Raw genomic sequence first — 22966 nt, 5'->3', positions numbered from 1 at the left:
CCCTTCTTTCCTAAGGTTTCTCCGACTGCCTCTGTAGCACCACCAAGGGATTACCAGAAGATATTGGGGAACTTAGACAAGATCAATGATTCAAAAACATCACTAACTTTCCCACCTATACGAGTTATAACCTGAAACACATTTGAGGGACTCACCTCAAAATCACGTTGGTAAGCTCATCAATGAACAAATTATCTCCCTCAATAATGTCAACCTCCTTCAAGACCATGATACCTCTAGGACTTGCAACAAAGAAGTAAACACAGAAGCATATATCGAGTGAGTCATCTAAGAGATTCACACACAGTATTGTACACCCTGTGATAGGCCAAGATTCTTTAGCAAGTGTCAAGGCTCTATCTAATCTCAGTTTTTCTTTACTCAGCAAAGAACTCGATAAATTCTCCATTCAAAGGAGCTTATAATTAGGTCCAAAAGCACGTATTGTTCTTACCATTTCCCTAAATTGAGCAAAATTCATAGCATTTACATTTACATTTACCCCATCTACGTAAAAGAACCTTGCCACAACATCATCTACATATTCAGTTTGATGGTTTCTCGTAGAAGAAGTTCCTTTCTTCTTCTTCATAAGCTTGTAATTAGCTACGCGGTCCAAAATCTGCAATTCTATCAAGGACCATTTATATTGTAGGCCTGATGTTGGTTAATTAGGAGAGAGAATTCACTTAAATGTTTATGGAGAAGAAGGGGAGGGGATGTACTTATACTTTTTGGTTTTCTTATCCTTCAAAGTTAATGAAGCACATTTCAATTAACAATCCAAATGCCCTAAATATGAGTTTAATTTATATGCATCTCAATTTTTCATTCGGTTGTAATCAATCAATGTGGGACTCTAAGCTAGTCTCACATAGTAAAAATTATTGCATTGAATTTTTCCTTTTTTTAACTTACTAAGTTTGATTCAAATTGAATCTAATTAAGTAGTTTGATTTTTGGTGCACCATTTGGTAAAAAATATAATCGTAATGTGATAATAGAAAAATAATTTTTATTTTACTAATTTACGTGTTTTAAGCCCGTGCGATGTACTATTTCGTGTTAATATCTCGTGTATATAAACTTGAATTTTATATTAGTATACTTATAAGATAAGTACGACTATGTTTTGTTCGACTTATTTTGACTAATATCAGACAAAATAAGTTAAAATAAGTTCAGATAAGATAATATAAGAAAATATAAGCTTTTCATACATTTTCACACACAAATAAGTATAGATAATATAAAGGTGCATTATATTCACCTGGTTTCACTTATTTTTTCTGATTGTATCTTATCTGAACTTAACTAAACTTATTAGAACTTATAAAAGCTTATATTAGTTATAAGTTGTAATTGGTAAGCCTCATTTTATTCTTGACCTTATCTTATCTGAACTATTTTTCCTAAAATAAGTGAAAATAAGACAAACATAACAAATTCAGACAAAATACGTCGAATAGACGGAGCCTACGTAATACACCATACTATGTATCATGTAGTACCAAACAGATGATAAATATTTTTATAGAGTGCTGAGAAGATTGTTATTGTAATGATTATTTTTTATTTACAATAGCTAGGCACATTGAGTTTTGAGTACATATATATTTAATAAATATTGCTCAACATAATGGCAATGGCACATTGAATAGTTACATCTTGTTTGATCACCGAACTACCAACAAATAAAAATAATCATAATTAGTAAAATGCAACAAATTGTACTAACAACAACAATAAAAAGTTATAAAATGATGAAATATATATGTAAGAACAAAATGAAAAACCCTTATATGATCACAAAACTCGAGTCAAATCCATAATACATGAACGGGTGATATGATGTCCTTTTGAAAAAAAAGAAAAACGAAGTATAAATGAATTAGTCAAATAACATCAATACGTAGTACTCCGTATATTATAGTACGGAGTATATCTTATCAATAACTCCTTTATTATTTTGTGATCGGACGACTCACGTAGCGCATATTAAATCATCTATAGAAACATATACTGTAATATTTATTTATTTTAACTATTCGTTCTGATTTATTAGTTTTACTTACATGACACCAGTATTTTTTTATTGTAAAGTCAGTTGGAAATCTCTTTTTTTATTGGTCGTATTAATATACCCGCTTTACTTAAATATAATAGATTAAATTGAGAACTTCCCTTTTTTTTTAAAAAAGCTACTTCGTATGTATGAAAAATAATACAGATTGAAATAATTTCGGGTCGGATTTGGACTCGGATTCGGACTCGGGTCGGACTCGGATTTGGGTCGGACTCTCTGCAGACTCCATATCCGATCCATATCCATTAGGATTCGGATGTTTTTAATCGGATTCGGATTCAAACTTTTTTTTCTTGGATGCGGATCGGTTTTTCCTTCGGATCGGATCGGACTCGGTTTGGATTCGGATGTGATTCCCAGTCCTACCTCTCTCAAATTGGTTCCTATTGTTATAGCTATTTCTTCCTTTGGATTCGGATGTGATTCCCAGTCCTACCTCTCTCAAATTGGTTCCTATTGTTATAGCTATTTCCCTGGTTGTTTCTCCCCTACAAATTCCCATTTCCATTCCCATTTACATTCTTATTCCTTTTGAAGTTCTTTTGACTTCCCCCGGCATTTAACTCTTTCCTTTTCTCCTCAACAACAATATTTTTCTTGTCCCTGCTGGACTGCAAGCCATAAATATGGGCAGCCCTCCCATACACAATATCTAAAGATGTAAAGGTTTCCCCACCTAATCCCAGCTGGATCTCATCGGTCAACCTTTGCTCAAACCTTTGAGCCTTTAGCTCCTCTGTGGCTACAACCTCAGGTGCAAACCTCGGCAGTGCTATAAATTTGCTATAGTAATCAGCGATGGTCATACTCCCCTTCCTAAGGTTTATGAATTCATCTGCTTTTTGCTTTCTCATAAAAGGAGGGTAAAACTTCCCCCTCAATGCAACAACAAATGAGTTCCAATTAACCCCCTCAGCATCACTTAGCCTAGTTCCATTCTCTCTCTACCACAGATCGGCCTCATCTTTTAGGTAAAGGACAGTTTGACCTACTTTCATGTTTTCAGGATAGTTTACAGTCCCAAAGAGTTTTTCGAACTCCCTAATCCAGTTTTCTAGGAAAGTCGGATCTGCTTTCTCTTAAAGTATGTTGGCTTAACCTTAGAAAGTCTTTCAAACATGTTCCCTGCAAAATCGGGGCCCTCAGTTCTTTCCTGAGTCAGCGTTTCCGCCAAGAGGCGAATAACAGCAGGTAGATCATTATTGTTGGCCGTTCTAGAGCGCGGCCTGAAGTTAAGATATTCTACTTTAGGTTTGATACATAACATATATGTTATCCTCTACGAAGAAAATTTTTGATTTGACCATAGAGATCGCATCAACAAACAATTATTCAGGAAAGTACACAATCATTAGAGTAAGCATCACTCATCTAGGAAGAATATCAACATAATTCACATAAGGCATAACATTTTGAATCATATCGGTCATAAGGGTCTTAATTGCCCCTTATTTCCTTTATGCACTCAAATCACTTATTACTCTTGTGGCAATTCAATTGTTCCACAATTCACATTGAGTATGCAAACAATAAAATAATTAATCCCTTGCGTGCTACTTAGAGTTTGGAGTATTATGGAATTCTCAAAATGGAAAAGAATACTATAACTTTATTGCTAACTCTATAAAAGTTTATTACATCCTTGAAAAGAATAAAGAATAACTCAAAGTCCTATTGCTTTAACTTTAAACTTTTGTAGCTTTGCTACTTATTCTCCAAAACACAAAAAGGACTAACTAAGTATTACAACTTCAAATGCTTGCGGCATCTTGCCTATTTGTTCTTTGCTTGGAAACTTGTGGAGTGAAATCTAGATCTTCAATATTCGTTGAATTCTTCCTCCGGGTCTGATTCTTCTTCCATATCTTCATCTAGATGAGGCTCACTTGCCACCTAACCATCACCTTCAGGCTCCACATCTAAATCACTAGAGATCTCAATGGTAGGCTCATGGGCCTCTGGGTTAGGGTTTTCTGCCTCAACCCCTACATTCTCATCCTCCACGGCTACATCATTTCCCTCAAGATTATTATTCACACCAACTCCCATAGGTTCCTTTATAGCTGCATCCCAAGCATGACTCCCTATGTCTTTACCCTCCTTGAACCCACTTTCTGCTACCTCAATAATGGTGGTCATAATCTATGAGTCGTATCTCCACCTACCATCCCTAGTCCCATACTTAGCCAAATTTGGGGGTTCCATCCTCAAAATGCATGTCTTTAAACCTATCTTTGAGCTCTAGGTATGGCATTTTGTTAGGTAAGCAATGAACAATAGTGGATGCTATGATGTCCTCTCTCATTAAGATAGGTTGCTTTTGTATCCTAGCAAAATACTCACATCCAAATACAACTTTCTTCACAAAAAGACGTGGGGTCTCTTCGTCGATCTTCTCAAGGGATCCTATGTTGGTGTAATTGGAAAGAAACAACTTCCCAACCAAACCATAATCAAAATTCAATAAAACAATAAGTTTCGTGGAATCAAACAATTTCTTTTATGCACATTTAAATGCAACACTTAAACATTTAACACATGCACATAACAATTAACTTCTTATGCTAGAATTAACTAGCTACTAATGCACATATAGTTCTATCCTATATGTCATTTCCTATACTACCCATCTCTCGTAATAAATCAAAAATAAGTAAAGCATTGAAGCATTTGAATAATAAAACAAGGATGATTAGTAAGAAAGAAATTTTTATTAGACGAATAAATAATAAAGGGATCATTTTTTTTTAATACGGTACTGTAGCAGCAGGCCAGCATCGACCAAATTTATTTATTTATTTTTAATTAAAAAAAATGAAATTTTCGAATATATTGAATTTAAATTCGAAAAGAAAAACGCACTTAATTCACATAAACGAAAAAATTTCGAATCACATAATATAAGACTTTGGACTTAAAATAAATTCGGACCCTTTCTAAATAATAAAGAAAATATTTCAATCTATTTAATTAAATTATTTGGAGCTTAATTCGACGAAATTCGTTTTAAGTAAATAATTAGTTAATTAGGCGCCTAAAACTTAAAACGTAGACACGAAAAGTCAATAAAACTTATAGCTCAAAATTACCACTTTGTAACACCTTGACAATTCTCCCTTTTCTAGAATAACCCTTTTTATAAATATGCATATAGAGGATTATCAAAGTATTATCGCCCGTGTAAAAACGTAATGGCTTAGTCAGAATTTTGCAGCGGGAAACATAAAACTAACTTTGAATTTATAAATAGTCAACTACGGGATTAACTCCAAAATCAACCAACGGAAATAATATCAATGTAACTAATTCAACAAGTTTAAAGTCCAATTAAACAAACCAAAGTCAACTTAACAAATCAAAACTAAACTACAAGCTCTCCAATCCCGAACCCAATGATGCATCATCTTCAAACCTGTAGATGGACAATGATTATTGATCCTTAGAGACTACTTACCAAAATGGGTCATCACAAAATCAATAAGGCATAGCCATGATCAACACACACAAACAAAGCACGTAATCAGCAAAGCTGAGTACTACATACTAAATCAGTGAATAAAATATTCCTAACATAATGCTAATAAATCATAAGTATGGACAACCAAAACATATGAACTTGAAGACCACGTTTGACTAGACTAGACTAGACTTTTATAATATTAATATTATTTTAATTGAAATAGTCAATGGACCGAGTTGTCTAACAAGAAGTCTTCTCTAAGGAAGACGAGCTACGGGCGCGACTCCGTAACCTCAGTGACTTGCGATATCATGGAACTTTTGAAGAAAATAGGACACGGTGATCAATCCGATCCCAGAAAAAGCCATGGGCTACCACCATGAACCCCAACTCCTGATTGTTCGTCACTTCAGACGTGCACAGTCTAAAGCTATTGCTATTCAGTTTCACTTTACATGATTTACCAATTAATACTTTGTTATGACTCGTCAATCGCATAAATCATAAAATCAACAAGTATTCACAATTGTTTTTATCTTGGAATTAAGTAAGCGATCACAAAGTTATCAATCAAGAACTCATTCCAATAAACTCAACCTTTCCTTTAACAATGGTTAACCACCTTTATATAGGTGTAAAGTATCAACTTACTAAACAAGGTCCTCGGCCCTCATAAAGTAGTGAAATGCTAAAAGGGAACAATGATCAATCGATCTAAACCAACATATAAATTAATATAAAGTTCCAAACTGACATGCTTGCACCAATCATCCATGCTAACATGTTATAATTCTTATAATAAAGTTCTATAATCAACTCATTCATTCAACGACATTGAACATGAAATTTCAACATAAACGAGTTCATAATTACAGTCAACATAGTTTCCACAATAGCACACATCCATAAACACACGGGTATGTACATACCTTTTGTAAACAAATTGATAGGCCACTTTAACGATTTCAAAAGTCACCTACAGAAAATTCTCCTCCAAAAGTGAGGGAGAAGAGGGTTGGCCGGCGGCGGACAACACACGACAACAGGCCTGGCGGTGGCAGAGCTGGGCGACGCGGCTGGTGGCCGCAGGTGGTCGTGGCGGTGGTTGCGCTTGCAGAGCAGGGAGCAAGAAACAACGAAGTGGAAGAACGAAGGGTGTTGTTGTGCTTGGAGGAGATGGACGGCAAAGCGACAGCAGCAGGGCGTCGCGGTGGTTGCGCGACTGGTGGTGGTGGCTACGTGCGTAGGAGGACCGGTGGCGCAGGAAAGGTGGTCAGGCGGTGGTTGGCGCAGTGGCTGGAGAAGGAGGAGGTTTGAGGGTTTGCAGATTCACGTGAAGGAGCCTTGAAGAAAGGTTTGAGAGTTTTTGTGTTTCACGTGAAAATCAAGGGGAGGGTTGAGATTTCACGTGAATTTGACACATGGGTATGGAATTATGGGTTTATTTATTTTGGGCTTAATTTGCCAATTTGGGCTAGGATTAGAATTGAGTTTTAATGTTTGAATCCAAAACCGATTAGGATTGTTTTCCAAATTCAAACGTGTTTTCTTAATTCAAATTATTTTCAAAATAAAATTCTAAAATTATTTTTGATTGCATAAATCGTTAAAATATTTAGAATGTAATTAAATAAATCCGTTAATTATATATTTATTACTAAAATTCGTAAATTTTATTTAAATATAAATAACTATATGTTAAAATATATTAATAAAATTTATAAATTTGTGGGGGATTACATTTCCAGTCTTTCTCTCTCTTCACAAATTACAACCACCCACCACTACGGCACCACAACTGTCAACCAGAATTCAATTTTCTTTTCAATCGTTCTCCTCTAAACTTCCCCCTCCACCCAAACATCCATAGCCCACCTTCAAAGAACTCAAATCAGCCAATACCACAACCACCTCAGACAACACTAGCAAAAGTGGACACCATATATAGCGATAATAGCATGCAAATCGAAAATAATTGTCTTCAAACTTTTTTGTTACAATTTATTGATGCCCATCACCATCAATGTCGCCACCGTCGTCAAATCATTAAAGTCGGTGTTCAACAGAAAACAATTTTGGTCGGAGCTTGAAAGGTTTCAGATCCAGTTAGAGGAGGCAGCTTTAAGGAAGGAGAGAGACTGTCAAAGTGAAAGATGAATTGATGAATCTCTAATTTTATAAGGATATGCGGTCATTAATATTTCTTAGGAGGGTATTTTAGTCCTGAAATTACTTCATTTAATAGGCTCAAAGAGCTCCACGATAAGCTGGATCAAGAAGCTCCGAATTGGAGCTTCTATTTCCAACGCTTAATTTATCTTCAACTGGCTTCTTGAGAAGTAGAAGTTACTTTTCTAAAACACCCTGTTTGGCCTAACTTTTCGCTTCTAGCGCCTAGAAACACCTAGAAGCTTGTTCAGGAGCTTGGCTGCCTCCACACCTTGTTGGTCCACCGGCTTCAATGATTTTGAAGTTGAATTCTACAAATAGAAAAACTAATTTTGGGTGAGAATTGAGTGAGAAGCATGAGCAGACGGCGGGGAGCAAGGGAAGGGAAGAAAACAATCGTGGAAGATATATAGATTAATGTTTGCTGAATACTCCCTCCGTCCCAAAATTATAGTCCTGTTTGACTAAAAACAAGGATTTTAAGAAAAGTTGAATGTAGTGTGTGGGAATTGAAATATAGTATATTGATGATGAAAAAGTAGAATGTATTACATGCAAAAGGAATAAAGTACATGGTGAAGAGAAAATAGTACATGTTAAAAGGAACAAAGTACAGTTTATTTTTGTTTTGTGGTCCCAAATGAGGGTAACCTAGGAAATTTTTTGTGTTCAAATAAAGAAACAAGACTCTAATTAGGGGACGCCCGATTTGGAAAACAATACTATAATTTTGGGACGTAGGGAGTATATGCAAGTGCGGACCCCACCACCATTTTTCCCAACTAAAACCGTTAATTGGTATTAAACTCTAAATTTTGTATTTTTTTTTAAGTGTGTAAATATAATTTAAGGTAAACTGTTAGGCCTGATACTTCAAAATTTCTCTAGATCTGCAAAACCCCGTATCACATATGCCATTTGAAGGAGCGATTTCCTTCAATATTGTTTTATGATTCTTAAATTCCCAAAGTACGCTACTTTTTCACTTATTTCCCACTCTACCGTCCACGTCAGCAAGAAAGCCGATCTAATTTTTTTATGAAATCTACAATAAACCGCTATCTGAAATAGCGGTTTAAAGAGGTAAATCGCTATCTGAAATAGCGGCTTAAAAAACCACGTGGTTTTATAAAGTTTTGTTTTAAAAGAAACCGCTATCTCATATAGCGGTTTATGCCATTGGACCGCCATCTGAGATAACGGTTTGCATTAAAACAAAACCGCCATCTCAGATGGCGGTTCAACGCTGAACCGGGAAAAAAAAAACTTTTCTTTCTCCCTTGCTGACGTGGACGGTATGGTGGAAATTAAGTTAAAAAGTAAAGTATTTTGGGAATGATTGGATCTTTATGCAATATTAAAGGAAATCGCTCCATTTGAAGATCTTTTGTTTCTCGTTACAAATAAGAATCTCCATGAAAAATGCGGTGTGCGCCATCGCTTTTCTCTTCACTTCTGAGAAAAGAAACAACTTTCCAGAAGCTGCTCTAAGCCATGTTTATTCTCTTTTCCTTTCTTGAATCCCCCTTGTAGGATTGACGCCTAAACGTTGATGTAATCCGCTTGTAAAGCTGGTTTAACCACCTAAGCCGTTAATTTTGAGCAGAACTGCTGGTTACCAAACAAGGAACTTGGTAACTCAAAAATAAACTCCATAAATAAACACCCTGTAAATTAAATTAAAGATCATAGTCCACAAATACAGCATACAGGCATGTGTGTCAAGTATTATACTAACATGAATTAACAGAAAATCAAATCGGTCAAAAATGTCAAGGACCGAATTAAACTATCAAGTACAGCCGTGAGCCTTGTGGCGATCCTCTCATCCTAACTCCATGTATCCGACGATCTATTTAGATGGTTATTGCGGGAGGTAAACTTGCTGATGCTGCTTCCTCTCATGTATATTATGAACCAAGTGAACAGCAGAAGTGGCACCACACGGCCACTAAGCGTTCTTATTTTAGAAAGATTGAAAGGAGCTGAGCATCACAGATACCCTCTTCCAATCAAACGACTCCACATTAGAAGACATCACAGCAGCACCGACAGCCGTTGCAACAGCAACCAAAAACAAGGCTTTCACACAGCCATGACTACGTGATAATCTTCCCAAAATCACTTTACAGTGCTTGTTAGCATCCTTGAGGAGAGCTGCTTGTCCTGAACTCTCACCAGCTAATGCCTTTTCATTCTATGAGAAAAGCAGAAGAATACAAAATTAAATAATAGCTCAAAGTCTAACATAATCATATAAGCTGATTTCAAACCCTTTCTCTCTTTCAATTTTATCTGTCAATCTACAGCTCCAAGTAAAGATGAAAAGTAAAAAGGCCGGGTGAAGATGAAGGAAGCTACCTTTTGCTGGAAACTCTTCACAGTCTGCTTCACAGTCTCAATAGATGACTGATTGACATGCTGTTCCCTTCTCTGTACAGAAAGCTTTTTCAGAATGGAGACACTTGCCTCCAGATTATCCAGGTACACTTTGTCCTGCAAGTAAACCATAGAAGACGAATATCAAACAACCCTGTCGATAAACTGAATGCTCAAGAGTAATGGGATCATCATTTTACCCATTGCTTATAAATGTCACTGTTTTGAGCCAAGCACCAAACTGTGATATCAGTGGCTTCTTTAGCCAGCTCAGGCTTGCCTGCAAAATTAGTACACATAACAAATTCATAAATATCTCTACATCTTAGAAATGCATGTTTATATAAGAAAGCAAGGGACGACTGTAGCAGGAAAGCATTACCTTCTCCAGCTGCTAAAATTGCAAACCCAAATATCTGCAGCGTAACTTGTTTCATTGCTTTGCTTCCAGGAGCGCCAGCAAGAGCAACTTCTTTCAGGACTGGGTAGACAGCCTCAAATCTTTCAGTTGCCTGCAAAGAATCCCCATCCGGCTATTAGGTACATCTACATAAAAGGACATTATGATGATGCTTATGAATCTTACACACCTTTACTCTGGCAGATGACACAGGGAATGTAACCCGCATCAAAATCTCTAACTCAGCTGGAGGGATTAGACGTTCTCCTTTCCTAACAGCTCCATTAACCAGGATAGAACGAGCCTTTGGGGCTACCAAAATTCTGCAATTAACAAAATTTATTTACTAAACAGCAAGCACAACAGATGTGACATAGAAAAGACGTGCAATTATTACAAACCTTTCAATCAACTGCAAAATCAGATCCCTACAAAGTGGATTGCTAGTGGATTTGCTGTTGAGCAATGGCAAGAGGTTATGAGCCCAAGCATATAAGCCAACAGCCAAATCTCCTTGACAGGCCTATACAGAACAGTTAACTTCGTTAGGGAGAAGATGAGGCAGTCAGAGGAGACGAGCATATTAAAAATTTAAACTCAATATCCTTCAAAAATTGTGGCATTTCTCCAAGAGTCAAAGACTACCTGAGATATCATCCATATGATGACGGTAAGCTTCTCTTGTCCTTGATACTTAGGGTTCTCCCTTAATGTAAGCAGCAAACTAACAAGAACATCAGCTTTTCGCCTTAAGACCATTGCCAAAACCACAAATAAAGCAACCTGCCACAGATAGCAACATTCTTACGACAGCACAATCACAACATATATCTTATAACTGAAAAAACTGTTATAGAATACTTTGAGAGTGAAGAGAGTTATACGGCCAATTGTTCACTATATAAAAGATCTATATGTCAGGCAGTGAAGAACGTTGTAGCATTTTTGGCCCTGTTCTGTTCACCTTAAAAAAATTATTTTTAGCCCTGTACACTTGGAATAAAAAGCAGTTTTAACATGAAAAATTCAGTAAAATCAGTTTTCATCTAATACCCAAAAAACAAAGATCACTAAAGAACAACTTCAATACAGTAAAAAGAAGGTAAAGAGAACAGGAACTCAGTGTTCTCCTCGCATCCTATGCTGTATCTTAGGCTCAAGCTAATCAGCCCCATTCCCACCCCCCTCCTCGGCCCAGAGGTAATTTATGAATTTTACCTTAAAAAACTTATATGCCGAGCTTTTACAACCTTTAGAGATAGTCAAACACCAGAATAGTGACAACTGAACCATCGATTCCGCTACTGTACCGAGAACAAGGCTTGGCTGGGTTAGAAGTGACAGCAGGTAGACACAATCTCTCTTTGTTCAGAAGATCACTCATACTCAGACGAGTCACTCAGTTTTCCTCATCCACAACCATTAGGCAAAGACTCAGACAAGGATATATGTTATGGTGAGGAATGAAGATGAAGTAAAATACTAAGTAACAAGGCAATTGATAGAAAGAATTTATGTCTAGTAAAAGAAGGCTGTTATAATTTATCAGAGATTCTGCCACTTATTATAAAGCCAGATACTCGAAGTAAAATTCAGTTGCAATGTGACAATATGCGGAGGCAACCATAAAATCTCCACGAGGACTTCATTGCAAGTATCAACTACGTTTATTTACCTTAGCACTCCTAGTAAATACTAAATAGATCAATCAACTGGGAAAGAGAAGAGGCAATGCATATCACGGTTAGACGCCCAACTGAAATGAACTAAAAGCTTTGTTCAAGAATTGCTTTCGTTGAAAAAAAAAAGTAAGAAAAATTCATCCAGTTACCATTAAGCACATCAGAATCTGTCCAAGAGTGATTGGGGATATCACCAATTTCATCTTAGGTTCATGGATGAAGAGGAGTGGCCACAAGAGAGTGAGAGTGTGACAGACTGACAGCTATCTTCAACAACGCAATACGTAATCTTAACTAAGGGCCCATTCATGTTTCCAGTTTTCTGTTTCGTTGTTTTACATTCAATATCAACATGGTTATTAAGTATGATTGATTCTAAATTTGTTGTTAAACCATAATCATATGACTTCAAAAATTATAGGTCGGTACCCAACGCACAAGGCTTCCCCTATTAAACGTAGGCTTGGGAAAGGTCCAAATGTATGCAGCCTTGGCCTTTTTTTCATAAAGAGGTTTTCAAAGATCAAACCCTTGACGTCGTGGATAGCAAGTAGACACTTGACTTATCGCGCCACGACACGGCCTTCTTGACCTTAAAATTCTGATAGGATATAGACTTAAAGATGAGCACATTCAAGGACATAATTACCTGAGATTTGGATTGTGCCTGTTGAGTTGCCTTTTTAGCATTCTTCACGTTAGGGACTTGATGGTTTAAATCCGCAAGAATACTATCCAGTAGCAAAATTACAAAGGAACTAAGGGCGGGCACTGAACGTTGACTGATCCAGTCAATCGATGTCTTATAAACGGCATCAGGGATGTGGGAGATAGGGATCTGTTCAGAGAAACAAGTAAGACCTCATTAGACGACAGGTTTAACCTAATAAAATAGCTACATAGTTAAGAAAAATTGCAAGTCGAGAAAAAAACTATCCTGTGAGGCTGATAGTGAAATATACAAAGTGAAAAGACAACAAAATAGAAGCCTTATCGAACTCTATGTCTCTATATAACCAAAGTTAATTGATACAAAAAATCGACACCCAGATGTTTTCTGACAAAGAAAAAAAGAAGGGAGTGGAGTTGGACAAGATCACAGCTTAGTTACTCAAAGACATCCAAACAGTTCAATATTATGTCGAAAAAGTTATATTCTTCTCAAGTGTTTAAAAACATAGATACTCTCGTAATATGATACGAGGTTGTGAAGCCCCACAAATTTACAGTAAAATTCTAAACCATAAAAGGACAACTATTCTCAGTGTAGGAAGATAAGGAAGTCTCTCAATACCAGCAGTTGTGGTCCGCAGCAAATAAAAAAAACGATCACCAATTCAAAATACTAACATTAACCCACGTGTTTTCATGAGCATAAAACTCGAATTCAATATCACGTAGCCTCTACCAGCTCAAGCATTAGTATCATCGTATATGTACATGTACCATAGACTTATACTAATTCTAAACCGAACAGCATGTATTCAAGCAACAGATCATTTCCAATTACAAAAGCTCTAAATAACAGAATTAAAATAATATTGAAATTTAGAATTGCACTAAAAATCGCAAGAGTTGCCACAACATAGATCAGGAGACTTAAAAATCTCACCTCGGATAGTTTCGCTACTGGAGATTCCCTGAATAACTTAACCCACGGAAACTGGGCAGAACTCACCCCTGAAAAAGCCCGTGCGAAATAATCCGCGAATCGCATCAATTGTATATCCTCATGAGATTCATAAGAACCCTAACACACAAAAGAACACTAATATCAGCAGATCACAATTAAAATTCAATTCAATTCAAATCAAATACAATTCCACAATTAAACAATCAAATCGAAGTTTGATCCACTCACCGACAAATCAATGAGAAATGCAGACAAATCACCGGCATCCAACTTCGACGCAGCCTCCGAAACCGACACCTTAGGTCTCTTATCAGCCTTCTTCTTCTTTTTCTTCTCCTTGTTATCACCCTTCTCAACGATATTACCATTTTCTCTCTCCTTATCGGATTCACTGTCATCGGAATCATCGCGCTTCTTCGATCTAGGCTTCCGAGCAACATCATCGTCATCATCGAAAGCAGCAGATTTCCTCTGCGCCTCCACAATTCGACGGTGGCGATCCTCCGACTGCTGCTCGATTGCTCGGAAAACGTTTCCATCCTTATCAACAGAAGAACCGACGGAGGCGGCGACCGCGGTGGCGGGCTTCTGCTTGTTGTCCTGCTGCTGATTCTTTCTTTTCTTGGAATAAGTAACCTTCTGCCAGCCGTGGTTGGCGGTAGGCACGGCCGTGGCGGTGGCTTCCTCGAAGCCGTAATGGATGTTTGAATCTTCCATTGGCGTTGCTGTTGTTGGTTAGAGTTTAGAGAGAGAAAGAAAAGACAGAAGGTGAGTAAAGTTAGGAAGAAAGAGAGAGAAATTAAGAGGAGGAATTTATAGAGGAGAAGGTAGCCCAAGTTTGACTTAGTTTTGGTTATAAAGTGGATTGACAATGGGTCGTGCAAGCTAACACGGGAGAAGATGGGGCCAATGAAATTGCAAGATTCCTTAGGTGTTGCTTTGGGTGTGGTGGGAGTGACGTGCAATTGTGAGTGACTCACTTTGTGTGTGTATACGTTTATCCTTTTTTAACTATATACTCCGTAGAGATTTTCATGTGGTAAGTTTTTTTTGGAAGGAACTCTCAAGGGGAGATTAATTAGATAAATCGGCTAAAACGCCATTCAAAACACAAGTCGGGAACTCATCGTTCCATGTTCTACTCCCAAACTCCAAAGGTTGGAGATGAGCTAAGCTATAGGCAATTTTGTTACCACTATGTTTGACAAAGGACCAACGAATAACCTCAAAAAACGAGCAAAAATGAAAAATATCTTCTAGCAAAAGAGAAAACTACTTGAGGCTTTTGGTCCATCTCGTAACGCATGAATTAGTACCTGACAATCACTTTCCATTATCACTCGTCGGAGCCCCAGTTCTCTAGCCATTTGCAGCCCGTACACCATTGCCTTTGCTTCAGCGATTAGGGGCTCCCACTGTTCTCGACATTGATGCGTTGCACAAGCAAGCACCCCACCTTCACCATCCCTAGCTATAACCCCTAGACTCGATGTAACACCCCCAAATTTCTCTCTTTTTAAAACCAACATTTATTTGAATAAAACCAACATGGAGAGAAACTTAGGAGTATTACCGCCACGTGATTACGTTAAAAGCTAATTAACTCAACTAATGCAGCGGAATAACTCAAATACTTTTCTTTATTGAATAATAATAGTCGAAATAATAATAGTGTATATTCAATAAACCCTTGAAATTTAAATACTAAAATCTGAACTCACAAATGAAACCAACTTAGAAAAATAAATCCTAACTAGTGAACTCTCCATTAATCCCGTATGCAAGCATGTCACATCATCACATCAAGTTCCTGAAAACTGCTCACCAAAAGGTGAACAGGGCCAAGCCAAAACAAATAGAAAATACGGGTTAGCAAAAGCTAAGTACGAATATATGCAAGACATATAAAACATGTATATATAGTTGAACATACTTTCACAAACCATTTAATTCAAACTTGCTTAATTGAAATCATAGAAGATTCATTTTCCATAAATAGTAACTTTTCATAAATAGTAACTTTCCATAAATAGTAACTTTCCATAAATAGTAACTTTTCAAAAGTATAAACATTTCAAGAATTAAGATTTCCAAAATAGAAACTTTCCAAAAGTAGAAACATTCCATGAAAAGAAATATTCCAAATATATAAACTTTCCAAATATAACAATATTCCAAAAGTAGAAACTTTCCAAAAATAGATTCCAATTAGAATATGAAAATCAAACACCTCTTCTTATCTTCCCTTCCTTCCTAAATGTGCACACCCCCAAGTTAGTATTCCATCACAAATCTATACATTGGGGTACTAACCAAAATAATAGTCAACAAGTGACCCTCGACTTACACAACAAGTGATGCGTATGAACATAAAAGTTCCTTGAAATCCATTCCACCTTGAGACTTTATAAAAGTACAATAATGTCATGAAAGACCATCCAGTTCCAACCATATGATAAACCAACCAACAATCCTCATTTTATTTAATCAAATTTATTTTTAAAGAAAACAATGTATTTTGAAATAAAGATTTATAACTCATCAAAACCAAACAAACTATTTCAAACACCACTTGAACAAATCCATCATCATATTAAAATCAAGAAAAATATTTAACCTTTCAAAAATTCTCAAACAATTTTCACAAATCAAGAAACAATTCAAAATCAATAATTCACAATTTTCAATTTGAAAACAATTAATAATTTGAAGTTAATAATCAAAACATACATAGATTTCATTCATATAATAATCTAGCCACACATACGTACCTTGATTAAATAATACCTCACACAAAGATAAATTTGATCCTGCTACGGATCACTCACGAGTTCCTAACAATTAATAAATAAAACCCTAATTAATTCCTGATTGAACAATTAAATTAATAAAAATAAATCTAATGCCCTTAAATTTAATTCATGAGTTATGCATGCATAATAACAGTAGTACAGATCAAAAATTTGAACTATGGTTTTAAAAATACACTTTTAAAAATTACGACATTAATTTAGAAGAGTTTAAATAGTAAAAACTGACCGTAAAAGAGAAGGCTTTGAAAACAATTGGGGTGTGGAAGTCACGACACCAAGAGGTAGACGTCGGCAGCAAGGAGTGCACGACGGGGGTGTCGTGGTGGTTGTATAAGGATGATGAATGAAGTAGGGGGTATTTATAGGTATTGGATTAGGGTTAGGGTTAGAATGGAACCCTAAGGGTTATGGCCGTGGTTGGTGTTCAAGCTATGATAGGATTCTGAATCTAGTCATGATTTTGGTGATATTCGGTTTAGAGTAAAATTGTTTTAAATAGAAATACAAAAGATAAAATCACGAAATTTTAAACACAGGCTTGAATAATTAATTAAGATTTATTCTGAAATTTTCAGAATTCATCTCAAAGAATTCGGATTTTTAGGGAATTTTGAATTCGTAAAACTCTTTAAATCCAATTTTAAATAGAATTATCTTATTTTTCCAAAATAAATCCGAAATATTTTATCATAAATATCTTATTATATAAAACCGATTTTATAAAATACTAAACATAATTTTCGGATTTATAAAATGATTTTAAGTTGATTAGAAATCTTTTACTCCGAAATTGATTCCTAATAGAATTAGGAATTAATAAAATCCAAAAATAATAATTTAAATTCAGTTTTGAAAATAATATTCCCTCTAAGACATTTGAATATTTTCCCTCCAAAATATTTGAATATTTTTCCCTCCAAAATAATTTAATATCAAATATATATAAAAAAAAATGCATAAAATGATTAATAAAATGTCCAAAAATATGGGGTATTACACCTGAGCCCACCTCTCCCAATACTCCAGCATCCACATTCAGTTTCGCCCACCCCTCCTCCAGTGGAGACCACGTTCCTGGACTGCTGATGGCCATGCCACCATTTCTTGTTTTTGCCCCTATAAGTTCACACCACACCTCGCCACTAGTTTTCGCAGCATAAACCACAGTACCACCTGGGTCGAAATCCTCCCTTGCAATGATAACCTTGTTGCGCGCCCCCCAAACATCCCAACACAGCGTAAGAAACTTACCCATCTCCTCTTCGCCGAGCGCAGTAAAGCTAGCTTCCCACCAATCCACGATAGAGCAGTACCGTTGGGAGGCTAAGTGACTCAACGAGCTACGACGCCAAACCTCCGTGCTAGAGAGCAGTCACGAAGAGCGTGTAACACCGTTTCTTCCTCGACTCCACAGACCACACACCTACCACCAAACTCTTTCACCCTTCTACTAATACCACACCTTGTCGGGAGAGCTTCCAAGCATGCTCGCCACGCGGGACTTTCACCCTGGGTAACACTTTCGTTTGCCAGACCTTCCGCCACAGCAGTGTGGGGTTAGAGGTTGCTACTTCATCACTCGCCCACTCATCGCCAAACAAAGCTCTATATGCCGACCGGATCGAGTATTGGCCATTCCTTTCAAGATCCCAACATAAGACATCCTCCGGCATCCTCATACTCAATGGAATGCTTAATATTCTGTCGCGCTCAAAGGGGAGTAAAAGTTGATCCAAAAGGTCCACATTCCATGCACACGTGGTAGGATTGATCAACTCCCCCACCTTCAGATCCGCCGACGCCCCTCCTCTAGGTGAGAGGACCCTTGGGGACTGAGTTCCCGGAAGCCAAGGGTCAGCCCATACCTTGATTCTCTCTCCATTTCCCACCCTCCATCACACACCACGCTGAACCACCCACCTTGCTTCCCAAATGCCTCTCCAAGTGTAGCTTGGAAGGTTACCCAACTCCGCCTCCAGAAAAGAGCCATGAGGGTAATATTTTGCCTTCAAAATCTGGCCGAGAAGGCTGTCCCGGTAATGAATAAGCCTCCACGCTTGTTTTCCTAGAAGTGCCTAGTTGAAGAGTTTGAAATCTCGGAATCCTAGACCCCCTTCATTTTTCCGGTCTACACAACTTCCTCCATGCAACCCAATGAATCTTCCTTTCCCCTTGCTTTTGCCCCCACCAAAATTGCGCTACAAGAGACCGGAGCTCATCACAGAAAGAAGACGGGAACTTAAACACACTCATTGCGTAGGTAGGGAGATATTGGGCCACTGCCTTTATCATAACCTCCCTTCCCGCCTTAGAAAGCACCATCCCCTTCCATCCTTGTAGCTTTTTCCACAGTTTATCCTTTATACCTTTTGTAATTCCGTTTTTTGACCTTCCCACGGTCGTTGGAAGTCCAAGGTAACGGTCATGCACCTCCACCACTCGTACCCCTAGGGCCGCTACCAGCTCCTCTCGACGGCCCGCACCCACACCTCGACTGAAAGATATCGTAGTTTTGTCGAAGTTCACCTTTTGCCCACTAGATAATTCGTATAGGGTCAGTACCTCCTGAATTGAGTTAGCATCCTCCATAGCGGCCTTCGAAAAGATAGTACAATCATCCGCAAAAAGAAGATGGTTAACAGTGGGAGCACTTGGGGCGATCTTAATCCCGTGGATAAGGTTACTCTCCTCCGCTCGTGTGATTAAATGTGAAAAAATCTCCGCACACAATATAAACAGGTACGGAGAGAGGGGGTCCCCTTGGAGAATACCTCTCTCCAGTCGAAACTCCAACGGCGGGCGTCCATTAACTAAGACCGAGAAGGTGACCGACCTCACACAATCCATAACCCTATTCCTCCAAGCCATATCGAAACCAAATTTCTCCAATACCGCGTCCAGGAAACCCCATTCAATCCTATCATAAGCCTTGGACATATCCAGCTTTAGAGCCATGCAACCATCAACCCTTTTTAAAATTTTCATATAGTGGAATAATTCGAAGGCTACCAGAATATTGTCCGTAATCAAACGCCTCGGGGTGAAAGCACTTTGATTAACAGAGATAATTTTATCCAAGAATACCTTTAGCCTATTTGCCAGAACTTTGGATACCAATTTATTTACTACATTACATAACGAAATTGGTCTAAAATCCACCATACAATCCGCATTAATCTTCTTTGGGATGAGAGCGATAAAAGTTTTGTTAAGAGACTCCGGAATCGCACCACCCCTCAAAATTCCCAGCACCGTACTCGTCACAGAATCACCCACAATGTGCGAATAAGACTGAAAGAATAAAGGGCACATACCATCCGGCCCAGGCATTTTGATCGGATGCATCTGACCCAGGGCATGTTTAACCTCGTCTGCCGTATACTCCACCCGCAAAGAGGCACTCATATCATCCGAGACCCTAGCCTGGAACTCACTCAAAGCCTCGAAAATATGGGGCGGGTTCGAGGTAGCAAACATGCTGCGAAAATACCCCACCGCAATCGAGCTCACAGCCTCGTCCCCCGAGTGAAGAACCTCGTTGTCGTCTTTCAGGCCCCTAATCATGTTCCTCTTCTTCCTACCCGACGCTTTTTGGTGAAAGAACTTGGAGTTGTGATCCCCTTCCTTTAGCCATAATACCCTCGACCTTTGTTTCCAATACACCTCCTCGTGTTGCACAAGACCCGCAATATCCTTCACTAAGCTCTTGCGTTGTGCCAGTTGCGTCGAGGTAAGGCCCCCGCGGTTAAGCTTCCGTAGTTTCTTCCGTTTATTTTTTAGTTCACGAAAGATAGCACCAAATTTTTCCTCACTCCACGACTTTAGGTGACCTGCACACATTGCAAACTTCGACTCCAAATTGTGCCCCCCAGCCACGCACTCTCCACGACATCCTCACAAGCATCGTCTGTGGTCCACATTTCTTCGAACCGAAACGGTTTATCCTCCAAAGACACTCGGAACTCCTTGCTCCATAAGGTCAGTTTAATAGGAGCATGGTCCGACCATTCCCTATCCAAATGCCACAAATGACCTTCGGGGAACAACTCAACCCAACTCTCTGACATTAAGACCCTGTCAAGTCTGCATTGTGTATTATCTACACCCTCTCTACCATTATCATAAGTAAACTCGTACCCTGAGAAAGGTACGTTCCTCAAACCACACATATCCACCGCCTCCCTAAAGTTTGTCACCTGCCATTCCGCTCTATCATTGCCTCCATACTTCTCCGAACCCACCAAAATCTCATTGAAATCACCAATACAGACCCATGGGTGTGGAGTCTGTACAGCTAAATCAGAAAGAAGTTTCCACGATAAGTGCCTGTTAGCCACCTCTGGCCATCCATAGAACCTTGTCATTCTCCATTCAACCTCCCCCATACCCCCCGGCTAGAACATCTATATGATGGACATACATAGTGCGAAGTACCACGTCCACATCTCTCCGCCATAGCAAAGCTACTCCACCAGAACGACCCATCGAGTCCAACGCAAGCCCTTCAAAGTCCCCTAGTCTTTTTTGAACTCGCTTGAACTCTATACTACTCAGCTTCGTCTCACATAAGAAGATCATCGACGGGGCCTCCCTCCGGATCAAGTCCCGGAGGCCATCAACTGCAGAAGGATTGCCCAGCCCCCTACAGTTGATACTCAATATACTCATTGAGCTAGGCGGGACTGCTCACTCGCAGCCACCGCCACCCGCAATCCAGAATTATCCATATTCGGAACTAATTTCTTAGAGGGCCCCTCCACATCAACCATCTCACAGTTACCCTCCCTTACCTGAAGGAAATAATGCCCTTGGTCCAAGTATGCATTCTATGTTAAGTCTAATAAATGCGGTTCAGTATTAATTAACAAGTTAATAATTCAGTGAGATCAAGTGAGCTGAATGCCTAGCTAGAGGCCGCTTCAGTTCAAGTGGAATTAATGATATTAATCCACAGCTTACTCTTGACTGAACCCGTAGGGTCACACAAATAGTACGTAAACGGATCAAGTATTTAATGGCATTAAATACTCCATCTATGAATATTCGGAACCGACGGATCTTGGTTTCAGTGGGAGCTAAGATCGTCACAGGCAAGAAATGAATACTCCGGAAACGATGATATTGCCGGAAACGGAAATATGGATCGTATCGGAAATATGAATATTATCCAAGTCGTAGATGTTGCCGGAAACGGAAACATGGTACGTATCGGAAAATATTATTGGAAATGGAAATATTACCAGAATCGGAAATATTGCCGGAAACGGAAATATTGTCAGAATCGGAAATATTGCCGGAATCGGAAAATAATTCCGGAAACGGAAATATTAAATATTTGTTCGAAACGGAAATTAATTCCGGAATCGGAAATATTAAATATTGTTCGTATCGGAAATAGATTCCGGAAATGGAAATTTAATCGGAAGCGTATCGTACGAATTAGCATCGGACGAGGCCTGCCGGACGAAGGCCCAGCACGAAGCCAGGCCATCGCCCAGCAAGCACGCACGCCACAAGCCCAGCGCGCGCCAAGGCCACGGATGCGTGGGCCTTGCTGCGTGGGCTGCAGCTCGCACGCATGGGCAGTCCTTGTGGCTGCCGTGTGTGTGTGAGTTTGTGCTCATGCGTGATTCCTGAATCTGCAAGAGTCAGTGTATGATTAAATGTCTATTCCTAATTGGATAAATTAATTAAATAGAATTCATGTAGGATTCTAATTCCAATTAATTCGCATCCTACTAGGATTACGATTCCTTTTCCATAACTCTATAAATAAAGGCCTAGGGGTCATAATTTATACACAAGTTTCAAAGTATTCAAAAGTGAGTTTTTTTTTTGAGAAAATTAAAACACATCTTGCTCATAAAAGTGCCGAATTTTCTAGTACCTTAAGGGCGATTCTAGTTGGTCAATCTTAAGGCGGATCCGGACGTGCTGTGGACTATCTACGGAGGGACGACACTTGGAGTCCTAAAAGACTTGTTCTTGTTCGGTTCGGGCGCAGCTAGGGAAGGCACGCAACAAAGAGTATGCATCTAATTATGCTATATGATTATGTGTAAATAATATGTTTCCTGGGTTAATGGTTGTTTCCGCATGATCTATGTAAATGTCATATGTATCATAACCTAACAGTGGTATCACGAGCCCCTTATTATTTTCATAATCTAAATTGCATGAACATGGTTAAATATTACAAATTTGCAAGAATTAAAAGGGGTGATTAATTTTCGTAATTGTTAATTAATTGCAAATTGCGTTTATTTAATTATATGTACGCAGTTTTTCGGCAGTTTCTTCATTACTCATCCGAATTGAGTGATTTTTGTGTCAATTCCGCATGT

The 22966-nt window shown here is 38.3% G+C and overlaps 1 protein-coding gene across 1 annotated transcript; it reads right to left on the bottom strand.

Moving 5' to 3' along the window:
* Window positions 1-9370: 9370 nt before the first annotated feature.
* Window positions 9371-14631, bottom strand: LOC110788426 (uncharacterized). Its single transcript, XM_021993065.2, has 10 exons — window positions 14038-14631; window positions 13789-13926; window positions 12826-13014; window positions 11140-11277; window positions 10896-11017; window positions 10685-10817; window positions 10477-10606; window positions 10295-10374; window positions 10077-10211; window positions 9371-9912 (listed from the first exon to the last, which is right to left on the bottom strand). Exons 1-10 carry the CDS (start codon window positions 14524-14526, stop codon window positions 9682-9684), a joined length of 1785 nt encoding a protein of 594 aa, XP_021848757.2. The 5' UTR covers window positions 14527-14631; the 3' UTR covers window positions 9371-9681.
* Window positions 14632-22966: the final 8335 nt, after the last annotated feature.

This window comes from Spinacia oleracea, chromosome 3 (genome assembly GCF_020520425.1).
Source record: "Spinacia oleracea cultivar Varoflay chromosome 3, BTI_SOV_V1, whole genome shotgun sequence".
In the NCBI taxonomy this organism is placed as follows: domain Eukaryota; kingdom Viridiplantae; phylum Streptophyta; class Magnoliopsida; order Caryophyllales; family Amaranthaceae; genus Spinacia; species Spinacia oleracea.
This window is presented reverse-complemented; position numbering and strand designations above follow the sequence as displayed.

What these genes read in the sequence shown, in the direction of transcription:
- LOC110788426 (XM_021993065.2), bottom strand. Translation starts at nt 14,526, where the DNA reads ATGGAAGATTCAAACATCCATTACGGCTTCGAGGAAGCCACCGCCACG. An exon ending in AATTTTAGCAGCTGGAGAAG is followed by an intron (nt 10,375 to 10,476) that starts GTAATGCTTTCC and finishes CTAATTTTGCAG; the next exon opens with GCAAGCCTGAGCTGGCTAAA. An exon ending in TGAAGAGTTTCCAGCAAAAG is followed by an intron (nt 9,913 to 10,076) that starts GTAGCTTCCTTC and finishes CTTTTCTCATAG; the next exon opens with AATGAAAAGGCATTAGCTGG.